Source organism: Anopheles merus, chromosome 2R (assembly GCF_017562075.2).
Source record: "Anopheles merus strain MAF chromosome 2R, AmerM5.1, whole genome shotgun sequence".
Classification (NCBI taxonomy): domain Eukaryota; kingdom Metazoa; phylum Arthropoda; class Insecta; order Diptera; family Culicidae; genus Anopheles; species Anopheles merus.
Genome location: NC_054082.1, coordinates 6,267,086 through 6,290,257, shown reverse-complemented (window position 1 = coordinate 6,290,257; position 23,172 = coordinate 6,267,086). Strand labels below are relative to the sequence as shown.

Genomic DNA, 23,172 nt, shown 5'->3' with positions numbered 1-23,172 from the left:
GTGCAGTGCAGCAAAGTTCAAAGCGAAGTTCGTTTGCTGTTTCCGTTTGGGGGGCAATTCGACAAGGCTGCAGCTTCCCCCTCTTTGGGGCAGCTTCCTTCCAGGATGTCTCGGGTGTGAAAAGCGGAAGTGCGGTTGCGTGGCTGTGAAGAGCACAGGGCGGGAGGGGGGGGGGCTGAGATGAGTGCAGCAATCTAGTGGTGTAATGGTGTGCGCACAGGAGGTTAATCGTTTTTCGACACAGCGTTTGAAAGTGTTTGAAAGTGTAATGCGTTGCAGTTTAAGTTGTAGCGCACATGTACATGTATAGCATTAGAAGTAGGCTCATTATAGAAGTCGTTTGTAGTTGTCCTACTTTCGGGAGCAAAAATACTGCAAATTTGCCAAAAATATTCAAGACAAAGTTCTTGTGAATTCAATTGAACCAATAATCAAAATAAATAAAACAACTCTACTTTATACCATATTTCATTGAATTTAAACCCAATAGAAAAGAAAGCCAATTCAACGCTTCAATCAAATCTCCAATGACACACAGATGCTGCTCTCTATCATCATGTCACGTGCCCGATACCAATGCACTAATGTAAAGTTCTCTAATTATCTACCCCCTTGCCACGGATGTGTCAAAGCGGCACAACAACAATGCGTGTCAAATGTAAACCATAGCCATGATATGCGGATCTCGCGTGTCCAAAATCATGCCATCACACGCGCCATATATTGCAGTAATTGTGATCTGTAAAGCGACTAGAATTTGGTTTGGTTTAGTTTGCCACCGAAAAAAAATGTGTGATCCACATAAACCACAGCACGAGAGGTCAGGATGGTCAACGCGGCCGGATGGTTGGGGTTGGTGGTTTAAAATTCTATTGGCGTGATTTAAATTTTAATACAATAATTTCATCTCAATTTTCTTCCCCACCGGAGGGAGTGGGGGAAAGCGTTTTCCACGCTGGCCCAAACCGTTGCCCATGAAATGCCGGGTGCATCGTGCGTACGCACGTGCACTGGTACGTGTGTAGAGCCTGTGTCACTGTCACATCCCCTCTTCCACTTTCTCCCAGAGCCCTCCCACTACACGTCGGCGTGCTGGAATGTGGATGAGTTTTGCAAATAAATTCATGTATGCATTCGATTTGATATTTTCACCACAAATCATTTCCCATCGTCCGACCAGGCGGCATACGGGTTTCGATTGGAAATAGCTCTCCAGTGTGTGTTTGTGTGTGTGTGTGTGTGTGTTTGTGTGTGTGTGTTTGTGTGTGTGTGTTTGTGTGTGTGTGTGTGTGTGTGTGTGTGTGTGTGTGTGTGTGTGTGTGTGTGTGTGTGTGTGTGTGTGGTGTGTGTGTGTGTGTGTGTGTGTGTGTGTGTGTGTGTGTGTGTGTGTGTGTGTGTGTGTGTGTGTGTGTGTGTGTGTGTGTGTGTGGTGTGTGTGTGTGTGTGTGTGTGTGTGTGTTGTGTGTGTGTGTGTGTGTGTGTGTCTGTGTATATACGTTCGATTTCCCATTGTTGTGGGGTTCTCCTTCTCCAGCAGCGCCTACCTTCATAGCACGTTTGGTCAATGTAGCGGATTATCATCATCGCTCACACCTTAACATTGGGGACAGCTCAATCAACATTTCGTGTGTCTGTATGTGTGTGTGTGTACCGCGGCCACGTGTCCCACCACTCCGAGCAGTAGCACGCCCGTTGTGAAATCATCTGTGCATCGTTGCTCCGGCACTATCCCCTCAAGCATGTGTTATGGCATTAACCTTAATGAAGATTATCCACCGCTGGAATGGGATTTCTCTCTCTCACTCTCTCTCACCAACGCACACCAATGCTCTCACTGCTCTGGGAAATGTCCCTGTGGGATATGTCCCGGAAAAGGAACGCAGCATCACACGATGATTCCATTGAATCGGATATCAATTGAAGGATCGTCCCACGGCTGGATGGCAATTTTTGGAGAGCCTTATTTTATTTCCGCCGCAGCTTCACACCGTATCTGCGTTGACATTTGGAGGAATAGAATACAGGCCCAATGGATGCACAATGGTCGCGATATTCCAAGCCAATTGTGAGCGAACCGCATCGGAAAACGGCGCCTCTCTGCCCGAAAGTACGGCGTGGCAGCTTTCACAATTGATTTTATCAAAGGGCAATTGATCTTCTTCCGGTGTTGGAATCTATTTGATCGGGGAGGAAGCGAATTGAAGCATTCCAACCCCGATTGGTTAGGTTCGATATATTGTATATTGTATACAAAACAGATTTTGAATATCCATATGAACATATTGATAGGTACAAAAACTACTGCGAACATATCTTGTTGGGCATAAACTAGTATCCAATGTCCAAATGAATCTACAACGTTAAAGGTTCTTTAGCATTGGAACAGAAATGTCAGTTCAATGATCTCCAAGGTCGTTTGCTCAACCATTTTTTTTCCGGACACGGTTCGAATTCGAGATTAATGAGTAGGGCCAGCGCCGTGAGTAATCGTAACTTCCCATCTTGGGTCAAGCGCAAGGTTAGCCCTTTTCAAAAATTCAAACACGGAAATCGGAAGACACGAACGGACCAAGCACACACACACGCAAAAAATGACCCTCCTACCTTCCAGCCAGCGCTGCTGTTCGAGTCGCCCTTATCCTTGAAGTACGGCACGTTCTGCACCATCCACTCGTAGATCTGGCTGAGCGTTAGGCGGCTGTCGCTGGCCGAGCTGATGGCTTGTGTGATGAGGTCGGCGTACGATAGATTGCCCCAGGCGTTGCGTCGCGATGAGTTCTTCTTGGACGAGGACGATGATGCGGCCGCCTGCAGCTGCGTATTGCTGGAGCCTGGAAATGGAAAAGCCAAAAGCCGTCGATTAGAATGCGGACATTGGACAAGGTTACGTCACGCTAAAGGTGGAGAGTGGATTGTGGGGTTTTTTGATAAGCCAGAAGGTGTATTTTTGAAGGGCTATCAAAAAGCCTATTGCTGTCTGGCAGTGATTACAGCGAGTCAGCGAGTCGTGTGATTCCAGCACAACGGTTTGAAACCTTCTAGAACCTCCTCTCAGTGACCAACTGTTCCTCCTATCAACTTTCTTCTGAGTTTGGCTCATGTGATATGGGACACTGGGCCAGGAAACCTCTCAGGTGCGTCAACCCAAAATCAAACCAGATGCTACGGCTAGAACCGAACTCTTCGCTCCAAAAACCACATGTTGCGCGCTATCTAGAGCGCCGAGGACTAAAATCTGTCCCTGCCTCCCATCAAGAACGGCAGCTCACCTGTCCCGTTACATTTAGCCGAAAAGAGTAGGCCAAATATAGCCCTTCTTTCCCATCTCCGTTCAACCTTGAACCTAAGGGGCAGGCGAGGAAGGCCTCCCAAGTCTCCACTGTAACGGAGCGCCAATTGAAAGGATCAAATTAACCCGCACGCAACGCTCGCAGAGGGATCTTGTCAACGGCGCGAACCGAATACCCGCATACCAACTGGCAGGTCCGCCCGCCCGCCATAGGCCTTGGGTGGTAAAAGTTGTCAGACTTTCCAAAAATACCCGATCCTCCAGAGCGGAACAAGTTTGGAGTGGTGTTGGGATTGGGGGTGATTGTGACTTTTTTCCTCTTCTCTTAATCGTACACCTCTCGCACGAGAGACCGCTTTGCAATCTGGCAGCAGCCTTTCGCCGTTCGCCATCGGATGGATATCTCTAGAACCGGGCAAACGTGGCATTTGAAAAAAAAAACGGCAACACTTCTCTCTTGCTCCCTTGCCTTTGCGTTATTGGTGACCTCCAAACCTGCTCCGCGCCAAACCCGCGCGCGACTAGCCTAAAAGAATTTAGAACTTAAAGCATGGTACGCTGTATTCAAAAAAAAAAAAATCAAATCAATACAGCTCTATCGCCCGCTCACGCGGCAAGGTCTTGTTCTCTCTTGCTGCCCCGAATGGACAGACTGGTGCGCTAAATATAGCGACACAGACAGCGCGCGCGCCTGTGAAGAAGTAGTCCGTTTCGTGACGTTGCCAACCGCGACGACCCAAAGCGACGAAACGGACAACGCCGCGCGGATCATTAAATTTTTTCGAGTTTTTCAGTTCACAGTTTGCTTCCACTTTTTTTTTGTTTGCCTGCTTATGAGCAACTGCAGTCGAGAACGGGTGAACGGGAGCTGAAACGGGGATCGAGCTCGCACACAGCCAGTAAGGTACGGTCGGAGCACACACGATCATAACCCGAAATGGGATGCTAATCAAACAAAAAAAAAGAAAAAAGAATAACTCCCCATCTTTTGCCCTCCCACCCACAAAACCGGCAGAGACCGGAATGGTTTGGCAAAAGTTCAATCAAATCCGCATTCATCCGGGGTGGGGGGTTTTTTGCATACATTTTAGCGTGCTAGGAAAAAGAGCAAAAAAATGCTAGAATACAAGAAATCTCGCTCTAATCTTAAACGCTTCTCATGGTTTCGTACCAAAAGCAACAACAAAAAAAAAAAAACCCCAACCCCAATGCGATCAGACCGTCCACGTGGCCACTCTCTTTTGGTCTTTGATGATCAGAAAGTCCGAAAATAGTGCTCGCTTGCTCTGTGTGTGCGCTGTTCTCCTTCGCAATGGGTTCACAACAGGTTGGAGCCGTCGTTTCTTCGTTTGCAATGTTCCTACCAGCACACTACTGAACTACTACTACACCCTCGCGCAATACAAGCGGCGGAAAAGAAAACGCTTTTGTTTATATTTATCGCACCATCCTCTCTCTCTCTCTCTTATCCCTTCCACGCGAAAGCACCATCCCTTTCGGCACGCTATTCCTGGTCTATGTTCTAAGTTTGCCTGTGATTTGGATGTTGGCAGCGAATAGTGGTGGTGGTCGTCGTAGTAGCAGTAGCAGTAGTCTATCATTGCTTGCGTAACATATAACGCCCTCACCATGTGCATGATCGGAGGGGGACGGGAGTGCGATCGTTAGAATGTACGGTAGGGGCGATGTAGCAGTGCCAAAATAGCGACGCTCAGCGTTTATTTCGTACTGTAGCAGCAGGTGTGCGAATCAGTTTGGTTGCTTTTAGCGGAATGTGGAAATTTTGCAGAAAAATCGAAATTCTTCATGATCATTATTTCTCAAAAAATCTTTTCATCAATAATATCTCATCAAAATCTAGTGATGTGCTCTCTGGAGCACATTAACGACTCTGATCCGACTCCGGCAAAATCGGAACCAATAGTTCCACCCGAAGTAGTCCAGAGTCATTCAAAATCGTTCAGAGTCGTCTGGAGTCTTCCAATAGTTCCACCCCGAGTCGGAGCCGTCCGGAATCATCCGGAGTCATTTGGAGTGGTTCAGAGTCATCCGAAGTCGTCAGGAGTCGGAGTCATCCTGAGTCGCCCGAAGTCGTTTGCAATCGGATTTGTTCAGAGTCGTCCGGAGTCTTCCGGAGTCGTCCGGAGTCGTCCGGAGTCCTCCGAAGTCTTCCGGAGTCTTCCAGAGTCTCCCGGAGTCATCCAGAGTCGATCTTCGTATTCTTCTTTGAGCGTGAACTTCGTATCCAGGCCTTTGTTCAAGGCCGACTACAAACGTCTTCGGATGACTCTGGACGACTTCGACTCCGAACGACTCCAGATGACTCCAGATGACTCCAGATGATTCCGGACGGCTCCGAACTGCTCCAGACGATTCCGAAGGACTCCGGATAATAGGCGGACCCAGCTTTCGAAGTCGGTTCCGAAATTGTCGGAGTCGGAGTCGTCTCCGGATTTTTACCAACTTTACCCATCATAATCACAATCATCTACATTAGAACAAGGAATGAAGATCCAGTTTAAATGGAAAAAAGTATCTTTTTTAGTTAATTTAAAAAAAACCATCAAGACACTATTCTCTCAAACTTTTTTTTTACACACACCCAACGTCAATCAAGATGCTCTGCTACGATCTACACCAAACCTATCCCACCCTAACCTACAATAAAGAAATGAAGCACCATATTCTTCTTCTTCTTCTGCTTCTTCGTGTGCCTCTCCTTCCTACCCCTATCCCTTCTACTGTGCCAAGTGGACGGGCAACGAACGGCAATCGTCGGTCGGGTTCAATCAATATTTTAATTGGCTGTGCACTTGAGAGCCAAACGATTGTCGGACGATTAATGACACGATAGCCACACCAAGTCCCGATACGGCTGCGAGAGTTTGACGATCAGACGCGGAAAACGATCGTACTGAAAAAGGGTGAATTGGTGAGAAAACCGCAGGTTGGTTGGAAAGATTTGCTTTCCAAACAACCACGCATATCGTTCTGGGTGGAAATCACCACAGCCACTTCCGACGACCCCGACACGTCCCTGACACACCCTCCGATTTCGTTATCATTTTCCACCGGTTTCAACCAACCAAGCCTTCCAACAGCTTCAAAGTCAGCAGCAGTGGGAGCAACATTTTATCTATTTTTATTTTTCCCACTTACACCCCTCAGCACCCACCCCTTTCGTAATGCCTGTAATAGCTCGCTCTGACACCACGCATCACTTTCGACCGGCTTTTGACAACAAATGAGGCTGCTGCGAGGGATTGGCACAATCATTTACTACGTAGCTGTGCTGCGCTGGTGCTGCGACGCGCGTATTTCTATACTTTGTAGTGCATCATGTTATTGTTTGTGAATGGCAGCAACAAGCGCCTTTTCCCTATCGGATTCCTTTTGCATCATTCCCGCTCTCTCTCTTTCTCTCTCTGTCTTTCTCTCTCAGACTGGGCCAATCGGTTCGGCGTAATTGCGTCTTGTTTTTGTTTTGGTTGGTTCATTCGCGCATCGGCGGGAGGAGTTCCTCTTCATCTCCCCATTTAAAGTGTTTAACAACAACGCTTCCAGTGACAATATCGCACAACCACAAAAAAAAATCCGTTCTACTGTCAATTTTTCACTTGGTGGCGGGCTTCTTGGTGGCGCTAGTGGAAAAGGGGGTGTTGTGAAGGAAAGGTTAAATCATTAGCGTATTTGGGCAACGTATTGAGGGGCCGCTTGGGCACTATACTGACCCCACGAGATCAATATTGCGCTCCCACACGCACACACAAGCGCGTGTCGTGTAAAATGGTCAAGTGCATGTGCACTTGGTGTGCTGTCAGACAACAAGGGGAGGCTCGTCTCTAACTAGCTGTGTCAGTTGATCGATTTTCATACGCTCTCCCCTCTCTACCTGCTCGTGTTGTTGTTAGTACAACCACTACTAAGTTCATGCACATGCACGGCAAGCAGTTGCAGGCAGGGTTAGCACGAGGTGTCGAGTGGGAGAGAAGAACGATGGTTGGTAGGTGGGTTTTTGCAGCAGGCTTAGTAGCGGGCGATGGGACGGCGACGGAGCAGTAAAACGAGTTCTACCAATCAAACTCACGTCGGAATGTGGTATGTAAATGACGCAGATTGCAGGGGGTTGGGGAGAGAAAAAAAACCATAGCTCACACACACACACACAAACACAGCACACTACACACGCACGTTATCTGCTTGTCACGCTGTTTCCCCCTTACGTGGTGCATTGGCGGCTGCAGTGCTGCAACTTCTAGTGGCGCTTTACCTATTGCAATGTTCCGCAAGGTATCACAGAGAGTGTGACAATTAGATGACCATTTAGACTGGAAATCAAGCGTTTGGATCAATGTGACTAGGTTCATGATCCCAACTCAACCCAAAGAAGCTGCAAAGAAACGAAAATGTCTTTCAAGCTTGACAATACAGTCGTTGCCACAACAGTTGTTGCTCTAGCTCTCACCAACTTTTGTCTCTAAGGCACCATTTTTAGACAGCGTGTTATAAGTTTTGCCTCTAAGGCACCAATTTTAGACAGTGCGCATCAAATGTTGTCTCCAAGACATAAATTGTAAGTCTGTAAGACTGTAAGTCGATCACTTTATATACAAAATTTGTTGTAATGTTTGAGGCTGCGTGTTTTAAAATTAATTAATTCAAGTTAAGCAGTTAATAATTTTATTAATAGATTTTAACAAATAACTAAATGCTAAATTTATGAGGATTAAATGTTTGGAATTTGACAAAAAAAAGCAAATTACACACGGTTCTGTACCTGTTTATGAGATGTAAAATTACAATAGTCTTCTCAACATTTGCTCAAATATCTTGTAAAATTATCGTAATTACTACAAGTGTCAAAAATGGATGACTTTAAATGAAATTCAACAGCAAAAACAGTAAAAGCATTGATAGTTTTGTTAGGGGTATTTAGCTACTCCCGCATTATTACAGTTCGATTCTGACAGACGTTCGGCGCTCTGCGAGACTTCCTCCGTCACCTTGAACGACTCTCAGGTCCACTTCTTTTTTTTAAGATCATCAATTTTAATTCAATCGCTGAATACATAAAAACCTGATGTAAAGTTCACCATCTTTTTTTTTTAACTCCCCAGCACACACACACACACAAGCGTGCACACGTCAGTGAGGCACACAAGGTAACCGGCAGCAAGCAAAAAAAGACCGCTCCATCACGAGAAGCACTCGATCGTCTCGCCTAAGCCTAATCCGCTCGCGCATGGGCCGCCGCGCAGACACCAGCCGACCATTGGCGAACATTTGAGAGGAAGAAGAAGGAGAAGCAAATCCTCCTAGTAAAAAAAAATGCCACGCAAAGGAAACCCCCGAAACCGGTTCAATCCGCACCCGGCGCAAAATCCGGTTCGCCAAAAGCCAATCTTCTGGGTGAGATAAATGGCCACCGACTCCCTCCATTTCGACCTCACCCCCCTCCCCCCTCCCTCCCCATGCACCTGTGCTCCGTTTTCCGGTTCTTTGGTAAAGTTCGATTCGCGCTCGTGCACGAGGCTCACCCCGATGCGCGGTCATGGTCTACGGGCTTTTGGCTGGTTTTGGATGGATGGAAGTATGGATGTGGCCGGCTAGACGGCGGAGGTTTCATTTCGATATCTACAACACACACACACACACACGCCGGACAAAAAGCCGTCTAAGCATGCGGCGTTGATTAGTTAGACTGGCCGAAATAGTCGTTTAACTTTAATCTAGACGAATTTTAATGTGACTGTGTCTAGGTGCCATCAAACTCGAGGCTCGAGACGTCTCGCCCAGCAGACACGAAGCCGACTCTTAAAGAAAGTAATAGAGCAAGAAGTCAGAAAGAAGCAACTGTGCCCGATGGTGGTATAGCATTAGCATTCCAAATCAGCACCAGGAAGAAAGTAGAACGTCTACGAAAAGCTCGGAATTAGCTTGCGACAGCCTTTTGCCCAGTCTGGCACATACATGGTCGTCTGGCGAAAAATCCATAAAAAAGCCCACCAAATGATGATGATCGAGGACAGGCACACACACACACACACACACACACACACACACACACACACACACACACACACACACACACACACACACACACACACACACAACACACACACACACACACACACACACACACACACACACACACACACACACACACACACACACACACACACACACACACACACACACACACACACACACACACACACACACACACACACACACACACACACACACACACACACACACACACACACACACACACACAACCTACATATTCCAACCCAAACCCGCGCTGGAAAGAATGACGCTAACACTATAAATTAGTGGAAAATTATGAATCAAGCAGTCAGCAGAAATAATAATAAAAAACGCAGCTCCCCATAGAAGTAGCTCGAAGAATTAAATCACTTCCTCATTATAAATACACCTCGGCGAGTGCTCTTTTTATTTTGGCTGCAAGGGGGGGTACGAGGAAGGACGATTCCAAGTTTTCTTCTTCCTGTATTGGATCTAACTCTATTCGCTTCTTGCTGCCCGCCAGCCAGCGTTCTTAAGGAACAGAACTCGGCCGCCACGCAACACCGATTACGCAGCACCCTCTCCTCTTCGCTCACCCGTTGCCAATGATCTTCACGCCAGACAGCGCCAGACAGGTGAGGCTCACCTCCAAAAAAAACCACCCAATTCCTCCCCACTCCCCATTAATAGGCACTAGACACAGTAAGCCAGCGTCTAGCCGGGTTAAAATGCGCGACTTCACCCAAAAAAAAAAAACCCCAAGAGAAGGTAAACCTGTCTAGTGTAATAGGCGCACGCGAGTGTGTATGTGCTAATCAAAGCGATCTCCACCACTGCTGCTCAAATAAGAAGGGGGTTTGAGGTTATGATCGCACCCTCCGTGGAGCGTGGAGAGTAGGAAGAAAAACTGGATTTTTCTTTTCTTTTTTTTTTGGGACTGGGACTGGGTTGACTGGTGCCAGGTGGCGAACCATCTCGTCAGTGCTAAAATTGTGTGTTCTCCAGCCACCCCACCACATACATACAAAAGCGAACGGGCGAAGCAACGATCACTTCACAAAATTCGGCGCGTCTAGAATCTACACACACACGTGCGCATATCTCATCATCAGCGGTCCGCGAAGGTCAGATTCTTGCGCCGTAGAACCAGTTGCCTGCGCACTCCGTCCAGTGTCGATAGACACCACCACCCCGCGCTTCTGCTCTCCACTCGCTTCTTGTGGACAACTCTTCCAGCGATCTGGCGCGCGCCCGACATTGACTACTGTGCCCGCCGCGTTTCTATCGCGCTTTATTTCCTACCCCGTGTTGATGATGGTGTTACATAGGACCCCCCGCCCAACAGTCCCTTTCCCTACATCTCAGACGCACACACATCGTAAGTCCCCTCTCAATCGATCATACCGGGAGACAGTGCGCGCGTGAGGCCACAAACACACACACACACACACACACGGGGGGAGTAGAAGGGACAGATAAGAATGGGCCACACAACCAACGTGCAATACAGGCGGCCGCGCACCACCACCACACACGCACACACACAGGGAGCGTGCGCGCGCGGCGCTCGCGTATGGCCAATTAAAAATGTAAACATTGAAGCAGGAACTCGCGGACCAAACGCGGCCACCTTTTTCAATGACACACACACACACACACAGGGACGGGTGGTAGAGTGGAGGAGCCCTCCACACTGCTAGAGAAAAAGGGCGAAGAGAAGGCTCGTCGTCGTCCGCGTGTCTTTTCTTGCACGGCGGAATAGAGAGTTGCGCGGTTTGTTTTTGTTGGTGTGTTTGCGTGCTTTTTTTTGCGTGCTTTTTTGTCGTGGATGGAATTGTCTTTCCACTAAGAATGCCGGGAAGCAGTTTGCAGCGTGAATCTGGGCGCTTGATTGGGGCGCTTTTCGAATCGGTTTTCAGATGTGTGTGCCAATTGAGCCAAAAACCGTACCGTACGGCGGTTGATTTGGACACTTTCAGAAGCAAAAAAGGGCACTTTAAGGAGCCTAAACTATTATTTGTGCTATCAATAATGACAAAAAAGCATTCCATTCCACTATAACACTAAAAATTCGTCTCCTAGAACCACTCCTTTGTTGTAATCGAGCTTAACCATTTCCACTTCCATTCATTCGTTCTATGTTGCTTCAAATAATTTGTATGATCGTTCGCGCTCCAGTGGAACACTAAAAATATGCACAATTGCACACGGAACCGTCACAACGAAATGCAACTGTGGATAATACTGTTTGCAAATTGTGCTATCATTATGCGTTAACGATAGCCGTGTAATAGTGAGTCACGCATCACGTCATGACAAGGGGAGCGTTTGACCCAGACGGGAATAGCTGAAAAATGACGATCGTTACAATTACATGGATCATATAGCTGGGCACACTCAACGGCCACTCAAAACCCGTCTCGAAGAGGTCGTTCCCGATCAGACTTGGTGGGCTTTGTGGTAAAAAGCCGTTACGCTTGTTACACTGCTGCCCACTTGAATCGTGGACGTAGAGCTAGCGGTATTTATGCCCTCTTGAATCGAATAATAGAACGTTCATTTAGAGCCACAGCGCCATTGTGTCCCGCAGTGTTCTTTGGGGAACGAGTTGTCAGGCAGATTATCTACCACTTCGATCACAGAGCGAGCACGATTTGAGGCTATCCAGAAGGAATTATCGATTCTATCAAAAGAACTTTGAGACGACGAGTGGTCTAGTGACTTTCTAATGATCTGACTGACCTTGTCGTCCTTGACAAGTGTCTTAGAGACTCTTTTTTCTCTCTTTTTTGCCTCTTATAGCTATCATTTTGATCAAGACTCCTATAATTAGGTCAGCTTTAGTGCCTCTAGTTCCAAGTTTAGTTCCTCTCTAGTCCATAATTTTTATCCGGACCACCGCGTCCCATGGCAAGAACTGATGCATACAAAAATCTGACTTTGACCGTGCTGGGTCATTAAACCCTACAAAGAAATAGAAGCACTTTTTAAAATACACCTTCCCCCTCCCCCTTCCTACTCACCGGTGTTGGCCAGCTGCTGATTGCTGCACTTGTTGCTGTCCGGTTCCGTTTCCGGTTCGACAAAGTTCTCCGGCCGCGGCAGGGGCCAGGTGTTGGAGCGGGCCCGCGTCTGCGGCTCGAATCCCGTGTCCTGCAGCTCGGCCAGCGCGTCCATCGGTATGCCGTCGTTGGAAATGTTGTCGTACATGCCGCTGGGACCACCACCTCCTCCACCACCACCGCCAGCACGCAACGGTGAAGCCGGCCAGCCGTACGGATCCATGCCCGTGGTTTCTACCCGCCCTGCCCTGTCGGCCCGAACGTTTGGTGGGCTTTTTACCCCTTCTGGATGTTCTGGGAACGGGTAAGTAGCTGCTCTCGTGGAGGGTGAGCGAACAATTAAGCACTGAGTAGGCTTTGGGGGATTCTCTTCTCTGTTCACGGGGGCCCGTGGGGCAACAACGGAACGGCAAATGATGATTTTCGGCAGCTTTTTGTTTCGCAATAAACGTTCACTTTAAACTCGTTGTTCACGCGCTGTCATCGCACGGCAGGGACATTTCCATTCCAGCACACTGTGTTGTGGTTACACTGTACACACACACACACGCACAAACACTCACTCGCCGCACTTCCAGGTACAGGTACACACACAACACATTCACACACACTCACACTTGCATGCACTTTGAAGGTTAGTCTCTATCCCTCTATCACTAAGCTACCGGAGCGGAACTAAAGAGTTACTGAAATGATTACTATTATTATTACTATTATTGCTCTTTCTAGACGTTTTCAAGCGCCACTACTACTACCAGAGCGCACACATGAAAAAAGAGAAACAATAACACAATAAATCACTAAAACCCGCTACAGACTCTCCCCGATGGGGGCAGTTACAGTTCCTGTGGCCACAGGAGGTACCCGATGGGGCGGGAGGGAGAACGCATTGATAGTTGGTCGCCCGGTGGCCTTGTTCGGGATGTACGTCACACACCGCTACTATCACTAGAGAGAGAGAGAGAGAGAGAGAAGAAGGAGGCCACGGGGCGAACCACAACCCAGCAGTTTGTGCTGCCAAAACAAGGCGGCGGATTGATTTCCGAACAGAAGTCCACAAATGACCATTGACCAACAGCACTACCACCGTCCCCCAGCTCAGAGTCTTCTGGACGCTCTGGAGAACCGCACTGACCAACCCACGACACACACACATACGTTTCGCTTTCTAGCACACATCGCCGGGAGCGGTAATCGGTGTCACGGTGACATTTGAACTACGTCACTTGAACGCCGACGGGATTGTGAAGCAACCACCACCACCAGCTGACGCGGCCGCGCAGCATACTAAGATGACAACGCACAGCAAAAAGAATGAAAAAAAAAGACACTTCAACCATTTCCCATTTCGCTCGCATCGACACAACAACTACAAAAAATCGATGTTCAATCTCGCTTCCTTAATCAATTCGGTCAATTGATGGCACACACGCTCTCTGTGTTGGCGATAGAGGAAAGATAGAAAGAAAAAAAAAACACACACACACAATTATCACCGTGTTATCAATGTGGGTGGAACGGCGCACCACACCAGCCGCGGGCTGTGTTGTCATATCGGGCAAGATGCGACGGGTGATAACGCAGTAAAAGTGCGTACTAATACACTACTCTACACTACCAGCAAGTGACCGAAACTGGAAGGCCAGCACACTCACACACACTAAAACCTTCACGCGCTATCACAGCAGCCCGGCTCTTTTATTCTCTTCAGCAAGCGCGTGCACACAACCGCACGGGAGGGTATATTGAGTGCAAGAACGACGGGAAGAAGAAAAAAAACGCTCTAAATATACACATTTACCACTCAGTTGATAAGTCGTCCGCGGACGTGCGGTTGTGCAGGACGCGGCGCTCGAATCAGACTGACCAGACCAGACGGGAAGGAGTCGCGATGGGGAGATCGCGATTACGCACACACACACACACATCGCCGGTTTGCTAATATGAAACTAACATCAGCACCAACCATTCCCCGCGCATCATCCGCGTTGTTGGGGTTTGATTTCTTGCCAGTCCGCAGTCTCTATGCGCTCAGCTGTGAGGTTTTTTTTCTTCTTTTGCTGTGCTATTCACTAAACACACACACACACACACACACACACACATGCACGCACACTAGTTCAGTTGCAAACCCACGCGATTTATCAAGGGAGCGATGGCGGCGGAACACAACGTCGCGCGGGTCGTCGTAGATAAAATGCGTATTAGCTCACCGCGGTCGAAGCAGCACACACTACCACCACTGCATCACACACGCGCTTCGCGCTGGTAGGAAGAAGAAGAAGCGAGCGATACGGCCGCCGTTACAATCAACCCGCGCTTGTCTATATTGGAGCATCGCGATGTGCACATGTACACCACACCACACACACAACTGCGAATCGTGCGATGTGCCGTGGAGCAGAGCCGTGCACGCACACAGCCTCAGGTACGCGCGCACGTGCAAATCTGTCTCCCCACAGAAACAGACTGAGAGAAAGAGAGAGAGAAAGAGACACACATTCTGCAGCCCACTTACACACTCACCCTTGTGGGCACGATCATAGATGGCAGTGGGAAGAAATGAGTTGGGGGGGGGTGGGGGGAGAAATCCTATCAAGAAACATCGCAACTACCCCAAAAAAAAACCTCTCCACACACTATCGCATGTTGGCGACGTGGACAGTGTGAGGTGCGTTTGTGTGTGTGTGTGCGCGCTGTGAAATGTGTACGAGAAATGGATCCACGATCATCACCTCATCGACCCGAAACCGAACCGTGCGAAAGAACGAGATAGTGCGAGTGCAAGAGAGAGAGTGAGAGAGTGGGAAAGGTCGTTTGAAAAATTTGACAATTAATGGCACCTCGCACCTTGCGCGTGTCTGCGCGCTAGCCGTTCGCTCCATCCGCCGTCAGCGGTTTAACGGTCTGCTGCTCTCAGCGAGTCGTTTCATCGCATCGATCACAGGTGTGTGTATGTGTGTTTGCTATCCCTCTTTCTCTTCTTCTAACCATACACACGCGCGCGCGAAGTCTTTCTATTGCCCAAAAAACGTCCACAAAGGAAGGCACACACCATCGCTTGCGTTTGGCCCCATCGCGCTAGAGGGAGGATCGGCGCACTTATCAGCGCGCAGCCAACTTAACAGCACTATCACGCCTGACCTCGCCATTCGTTCGCCCTCTCGCTTTGCTCGTTCGCGTGCCGTGCTGTCCCTTTCACGCTTGCCCTTGTGGTCCGGCTGACCGCTCGTCCCCTCTTCTCCACCCCCCCCCCCCCTTTTACCGCTGTCGCGTCGTTACGCATGCGGTTGCGCGATACACTTTTGCGTTTTCGGTGCGCTTCCTCAATTCGCGCGTATATTGGGAAGAGAATATATATTTTTCACACATCACTTCACACATACCAACTCTCTTGCACCCGCATTTCCTTTCTCCTTCCCCCGTCAAGAGTGTGCCCTTCATTCCACCCCTCATTCAGCGCAGCCGTTTTCAGTCCACACGTGCGATCTCGTTTTTTTCTTCTTTTCTCTCCGCGCTCTCCTGTCTTTCACCCGAGATATCCGCACACATATGACCGTGCGCGACTGCGCTCCGTGTGTCCGCGTTGTGTGACCGCGGCAGAATTGATCCATGCATACCGCGCCACCTCGTGCACACCTCGGGCGCATCCCTTCGGTGCCCTCCCCGCCAGAGTGCTAAATGCGCATCAAGCCGGTGACGGTTTTCCTGGTTGGCAGCGTTCCCAAAGGATCGCGATCGCGGACACGCACACCAGTGCACAAACAACACGCCCCAAAACCAGGACCTCGAGAGCTGGCTGCTGTGATAACAGGCCCGATAATAGACGCCTTGCGTGTGTGACGTCGCATCGTATACGGACGACACCAAACACAAACGGGCGCGCGCGCGCGCACACATTCACGGCTGCTGTTCGCGATCATACACTGCAGTGCCTGCCTGCCTGCCTGCCTGCCTGTGCCGCCATCGCTCAGATAATTATCAATTCAGTTTTTTTCCATCGGCCCCGTGCGAGCGGGCTCGCGCTTACACGACCGGGACCCGCGTGCGAGTGTGTGTATGTGTTTGTGTGTCTTCTTTCTGGGTCGGTTTTAGTGTGCTTCTTCCGTCTCTGCTATTATCCCTCCGGGTGGGGGCGCAAACCTTTCCCGCACCTTCCAGAAAGCAAATCTCCCTCTCCCCATCCCCTTCTCCACTTCTATCGCTTTATTTTCTCTTTTTTCTTTTTTAGTCGTTGCGTTTGTGTACGTGGAACCGGACCCATTATCACCCCGACGACCCCGGTCTCGCCTCTCCCCGCGAGCATCATCCGCATGACGAGCCTTTTCAATCAAGGGGACAGACCCACCTGCCGTCTCCGGATGCCGCGGATGTCCAGAAATAGCGCCCCCCCAACACACGCACAATTTTCACATTCCTAATTGCTGTGTGTGTGTGTGTGTGTGCGTGCGAGAAAGAGAGAGATAATAATGGGTGCAGGATGACATCCCGCTGCCGGGTTGGTCAGTCTCTGGGTTGGAAGAGCCACCGATTAGAGACGATCATTCTAGACGAGGCCCCGGCTAAAGGCAGGAGATGTCTTTTTCCTGGTTCCTACATTCGCCCCAGAACAGACCAGAAGCTGGAAAAGCGTCCTGCTTGTCATCTTTCACACAGCCCCCACACAAATGTCCGCCCGTCGCACCTCAAGTGCTACTGGCCTTGGTGTCCGGTTTGGTATCTTTTCCCATCACTCACACACACACACACCCACCGAAGGATCGGGAGCGTTTTAAAGTAGCAGTTACAAGCGTTTTTCCCCCCCTCTATTCTCTGTTTTAGCCCTCGTTTTAGTCCCAACTGCAGCGAGGCGGAGCGGGAGGAGGTAGAAACCAACGTTCCAGTGGAAAAGTACCCAGCTCCAACGGACGGACGGAATTGCCCGACGGGAAAAGTGGACTACAAGCCCCCAACGGGAGTGGAGGAAAAACGTGTTACACACGCTGCCTGCAGTACCGTGTGGTGCAGGTCTTCTTGCTGCAACTCCGCTCTCATGCAGCCGGTAACTTATAATTTTAATCGTTCGCGAACCATCAAGATCGCGTTCCGGTCCGCCGGGGGAAAGAGAAGACGGGGCCGACGTAGCACATCAACGCCCTACAATTGCAGGATATGGCGTTCGGATCGTTCTCTTATCTTCTCATCCCTTCTCCAACGCTCACTTTTTTTCGCCCTTTCTTCCGATTGGGTGTGCACATGTCCTCTTCGTTCTGTGTGCGCTGTGTGCAATTTCATTTATGGCCAAGCATTTCAATCAACCTTCCTTCACCGATCGAGATTGATCGATCGCTTCAGTGGATATTCACGAGCAAGGGGGGGGGGGGGGGGGGGAAAACAGACCGACTGCGCTTTTAACAGTGTTTGAGTTGAGTAACTGGTTTGCCGGTGCCTGGTTGCTGGTTGCTGGTATGGTAATTATGCTGCGAGCGAGAGCAACCAACCCGAAAACCTGCGCCGGATGTGATAACACGGTGGCCGGGCGAAAGGACACTTGGGCGGCGAGCGTGTGTGCTGAGCGTTTTTTTTTTACTGCAAAAATGGCCATGGAGAAAGGCCAACGGCGGAGTGCAAATTAGCAATTAGCGAAGGGAAACGGTGACAGTCTGGCGGCTGGGACCTCCCCACTCTCCACGATCGCACGAGAGGTTTGGCGAAAAGCGATCAAAAATTGCAACAAAAAAACGGTCCACCCCGCGGACTATCATCGCGATCCGAGATAAGTATGCCTATCTATGCCTTTCTGTGTGTGTGCCTTTTTTTTGCAAGTTTCTTTAAATCTCTTTCTGCCCGTTTTTTTGCAGCCTAAACCCCTTTGCCAGAGGGATGACCAGGGGAAAATGGAAACGCAAGCAGATCACCCGGGGTTGTTGCAATAATTTATTCCGATGCAAAAGTAGGCTGGTTCGATCGGTGGCCAGCAGCAACGAACCGGCCCCCCGCGGTGGATGTGTGCGAGGAGGGGCCGACGGGGGCGAGCGAGCGCGCGTGGTGATGTGTGCGCTTTCTTGGAGCTTGGCGGGTTCGACACGCGCGCGTACCACACAGCACAGCTCCCTTATCGAGCGCCGTAATCAACCGACGAGACGCAGTAGTGATAGACAGAGAAGGAGAGAGGCAAAAACATTAAAAAAAAAACCCTCCGCTCTTGTACGGCGTGCGTGCGTGATATGATGAGAGGTGTATTTCGGGTACTATCGAACCAATAACCAATACGAAATACGCACACACGCGGCATTAGAAAGATCGCACAAATCACACTCACTCACGATCGGATGATCGGAATTGCGCCGTAAAAGCGCAAACAGAATTTAACACCCAAAGATCAAAACAAACGCCCCCCGCCCTAACACTAACGCTCATGTCGGAGGAGTCGGCTGCTTTTGATAGTAGCAAAGGAACACCTGAGAGGCGCATAATAAGCAATTTCTTTGCTCAATTAGAGCGTAAATAGTGAACACACAGCGGCAAACTGTTGGCCACGGTCAGGAACGAAGTCTAGTAAAGTTCCGAAATCAATCACTAATGTTGTTGTCTCTCGTTGGGTTTCTTTTTGCCGCTACCACCAGTGCAGCATGTGCTACGATCGATGCGCGATCGACGGGAGACGGACTGTTTTGGACACTACTACCGTACCCGCATTACATTTCGGCCCACCACCACCACCACCACCACCACCACCACTGCACGTACACACAAACACTACTTCTGGGGGTGGGAGAGGGAATTCCCAACAAAAATTGCGCACCCACTAATTTCGATTCCGCCGAGATTCGGCCACAAAACCTGCTTGCTACTACACAACGACACCACAGCGACACGCGGAAACACGCAGAGAACACGACGACGTAGCAGCAGGCAAGAACGCACGATACCGCGGCAAAAGCGCGGTTCAGCACACGGACAAACCGGAGCGGCAGAGCCTACAGCAGATGAAACATCCGAGCCGGATGTATGGAAACGGGCAACTAGCGCGCGCTCGGCAAGAACCATGGCCCGACTCGAATCTCGCAGCTGCCGCGGAATAGTTTCGCTCCCCCACCACCATCGCCACCCTGCAATCCCACCCCGCCGGGGGGGGGTGTGATGGGTTTCGGCTTTCCAACCGGTCTCCACACACTCACACACGGACACGGACACGATGGACGGTACAAATACACGCAATGGGATGGTTACGCAAATCACGCTCTCTCGTTCGCTCGTTCGCGCAACCCCCTAGTACAACGAGGGAGTAAGAAGCTATTTTGCTCTATCCCTTCAATGCTGCTGCTTGTGTATCGATGTGTGTGTGTATGTGTGTGCGGTTTGAAATCAACACACACACACATTCACACGCACGCGTACAAATGCGGGAGCCCCCGAACGAAACCCGAACAGTTATAGCCGAACCCGCGCGCCACCACCACCCCTCTTCATCATCCCCTTCGCCAAAAACTCACCCATCACAGTTTCAACCCCCCCCCCCCCCACCATCGCCCGCAGTTTCCAACCCCTAGAGCGTAACCATGTGCAACGCGAAATATTACGGGGAGCAGCGCCTTCTCCATCCCCCTCTATCGTTCAGCTGTTGCTGTGTGTATCGATGGGGTGGACAAAAAAAAAATCGCCACTCTTTCTCTCCGTGTTCTCTTGCGTGTGCTGCTACGCAACTTTTGGAGCCTCCCAACCGATGCACGTGTCACCGTCGATGGATGGAAAACGGAAGCGAGGCAGGATGGTGTAGTAGGCGCAGAAAGTGAGCAAAATGGAACGCTAACGAATGGAGCAGGTACCAAAGAGAGAGAGAGAGAGAGAGAGAGAGAGAGAGAGAGAGAGAGAGAGAGAGAGCGAGAAAGAGAGAAAGTGAACGATAGCAAATTTTAGGGGCGCAAAAGAAAAGAAAGATCAACTCCAGTAGCCAGCAATATCTTTCTTCCTCTGGACGTTGGCAAAGACGTGGAAGACTTGCGAGAGGACCTGCTCGGAGTGCTTAAGCATGGCCCCGTACATTATCTGTGTTTTTTTTTTCTCACGCCCTGTGGGTGGAAGGATTGGTTCGATCAATCTGCCCAAGACCTTTTCCATCTGGACACTGAAATCTTTAGAAATCTATCGACATTAGGGAGGAATTAGCAGGAAGAAAGGTTCTATTGGATCAGGCTCTAGTCGGTCTGGAGGCTTTTGGTAGATCATTTGCTTGATCTGATGTGGTAAGGTGTTTGGAATATGAATAATAAGTAAAGATCTTACTTTATAGATCCATTGCAGATCCTCATCCGTCAGTCTATAGACAAATTTACACTGAGCATCCAACTCCAGACAATCGTTGATCAATCTGTATGCACACAATTTCTTTTGATCACCCCCAAAAACCATCCTGATTGACTATCAGCTAGCTTCTAGGCCAACCCCTAGTAGCCAATGCCCTTGAAGCGTCTAGATTCCAGAATTCCAGACAATCATTGGTCATCTATATGCCAAAGATTCCTTATGATCATCCCCCAAAAACTGGCACCTTGCTAAGAACGCCCCGTGTAACATCGATCCCGTTGCCTCGGGTGGGCCCTCCGCAATGATCAGGTGGTCGTCCCCAAAAATTGTACGACCCGGACCGACTGGTGGCGCCAGCAGTTTCTGCACAAAAAAGAAGAAACACAGTGCCACATGCCAATGGTGCAAGTTTTACGAATCAGCGAAGCTACCAAACCACGTTGCAGTTTCATCAGCGAAACTGCCGAAAAGTATCGAATCCGGACCAAAATCAAAAACGTTGCGTCTAATGTGCATTTTGTGTGCTTGTGTCGGATGGAAGAGCGGAAAAGAAATTGGAACGAATTAATCGTGCAAAGTCGTTCCTTCCAAGTTGGAAGTGGAGTGTAGACAGTTTGAGCCCTAGTTCCTCGTTGCTTTTGTTGATCATTTTTTGTTGTAAGCTGTTATTCGGTAACTCCCCAGAAACCCATCATAAATGCGGTGTCTTTGTCACCTGAAACGCGGCACTAACGATACCCGCAGCGAAACGCGCGACCTTCGCTCCCGCCGATCAACTGTGTACGAGCGCGCGCACACCACCGGGGGGCCCTTCGTCCAACAACAGAAAAGAGTAAAAAGGGCAACCGCGATGGTTAACGAAATACGAACAAAATCGGCCGTCCCCGCACCCGTCTGCGTTCATGCCACATTCATGGATCAATCAAGTTAATAAAGTCCACCCATTCCCATTCACACACATACATATGCACACATACATTAGAAAGGGCCGGCCCAATAGTGGATTAGAGGGTATTGTATTCAAATGTCCACCACTTCCTTCCCCTCTAGTAATGCTCTCTTTCTCTCTCTCTCACACACACTATCACCTCCTATTCTAGGTCGCCGAGGGTCCGCGAGTGACGATCATCCAACTGATGCCCACCTCCCGTCTGCCCTTCAAAAGTTCGAAAACCAATCTGTCATATTTACCAGAAAAAGGGGCGATGAGGGGGATGATGCGGCCCCTTTTTTTCGGTGGTTGATCGCCCTTCGCCTTCGCCGGAACACGAAACACGGAAGGACGGAACGGTTGGCGTCAGTGGCCCTGAAAGTTCAAGCCGAGTGTCTGACTTTTCCGAACAGGTTCTGACTAAATTTTGTGTTAATACTGTGTTGTGTCTAGTGTAACTGATCACGTCTGATCGGGGGAGTTCCGAGTGGACATCTTCGCTGATGAAGATCGTAAGCAAAAAGGTAAGAGCAATTGTGAGGCTAGATAGAGTACCAGGTTCCTATTTTTGGGGCATGTAATTTTCGCAGAAGATGAATTTTTGCATCTCCAAAACAAAAACCCAGGAAATGGCCTAGGAAAACCTTCCTGCAAAACTTCCATTCCCATCTCAATGCAACAGGTGGCCGTCGCCCGAATAAATCCGACATCAATGTCGGCAGTCGCGAAGTGCTCGGTTCGGGAGCGCGAATCGGGTACTGACAACCCTGACGCGTATCCTTCGACCGACGGTCCGAACGGAACTGTGCCGAGCGTTGGTCCTGATAAAAACTTTCCATCCCCCCCCCCTCTTTCTGTAGAAAGAGCCGAAGTGATAGCGCGCGCAACAAGGACCAAAGGCTGAGCTTTCCGCTGGAGCATATCCGGTCCTCCGGATTGGCTGCGGCCACATGCTACAGCCAGACTGGCTGTAGCGCACGGCCCACTGCGCATATGTACCTAACGGCAAGCGCTATCCTTAGTCGTCCTTGTCGGTCCTCGGCTTTCCACATCTATTGCGCGGCTATGTACTGGCCATCTGTGTAGGCAGGCTTTTGCTCCATATGCTTTTATCACATCTCCGCGAACTGAATGGTTAAAGCTCGCACCGTTTTGGGATTCGCCGTTTGCGCCGGCATCCTTCTGCAAGAAGTTTTGGGGCCATCTCCTTCCTTCGCCAGGGCATCACGGCTGTAGGAGTCTTGTAGGCCACCACCGAGACACCACTTACGCGCGACTACAGTGGTCGTCTTTTTCCTGCAAATATTATAAACACACACACACACACCCAACCAAGCACACACAAAGCACAGCAAGTAGCTGCTCGTGAAGCAATAAAACTGCAGCTTTGGAACGGTTTTATTTCTTGCTAAATTCTTACCAGTCAGCCCCCCCCCCACCCATCTGTTTCTGGGGATGCCAAATGGGTCTAGCGTTTGTAAGATATGCTGATGAGCGCGCCTGCTTGGATCTCAACGCACTCAGCCGCACGGAGGGAAAAGTAGTCCGAAAGGTTCATCATCGAAACGGTTGGC

At 49.6% G+C, this 23,172-nt stretch overlaps 1 protein-coding gene and 1 long non-coding RNA gene across 2 annotated transcripts in view; one reads left to right on the top strand and one right to left on the bottom strand.

The window, feature by feature from the left end:
* Positions 1-19,414, bottom strand: part of LOC121591125 (forkhead box protein O) — a 66,804-nt gene extending 47,390 nt beyond the window's left edge. The window contains exons 1-3 of the mRNA XM_041911514.1: positions 19,166-19,414; positions 12,343-13,067; positions 2,605-2,831 (exon numbers count right to left, since the gene is read on the bottom strand). Coding sequence (XP_041767448.1) covers positions 2,605-2,831; positions 12,343-12,604 — 489 coding nt within the window. The 5' untranslated portion in view covers positions 12,605-13,067; positions 19,166-19,414. The remainder of the gene's footprint in view (positions 1-2,604; positions 2,832-12,342; positions 13,068-19,165) is intronic.
* A 798-nt stretch (positions 19,415-20,212) lies between these two features.
* Positions 20,213-22,278, top strand: LOC121589221. Its single transcript, XR_006004281.1, has 3 exons — positions 20,213-20,606; positions 20,665-21,678; positions 21,768-22,278. It is a non-coding gene; the product is annotated as an uncharacterized LOC121589221 (long non-coding RNA).
* Positions 22,279-23,172: the final 894 nt, after the last annotated feature.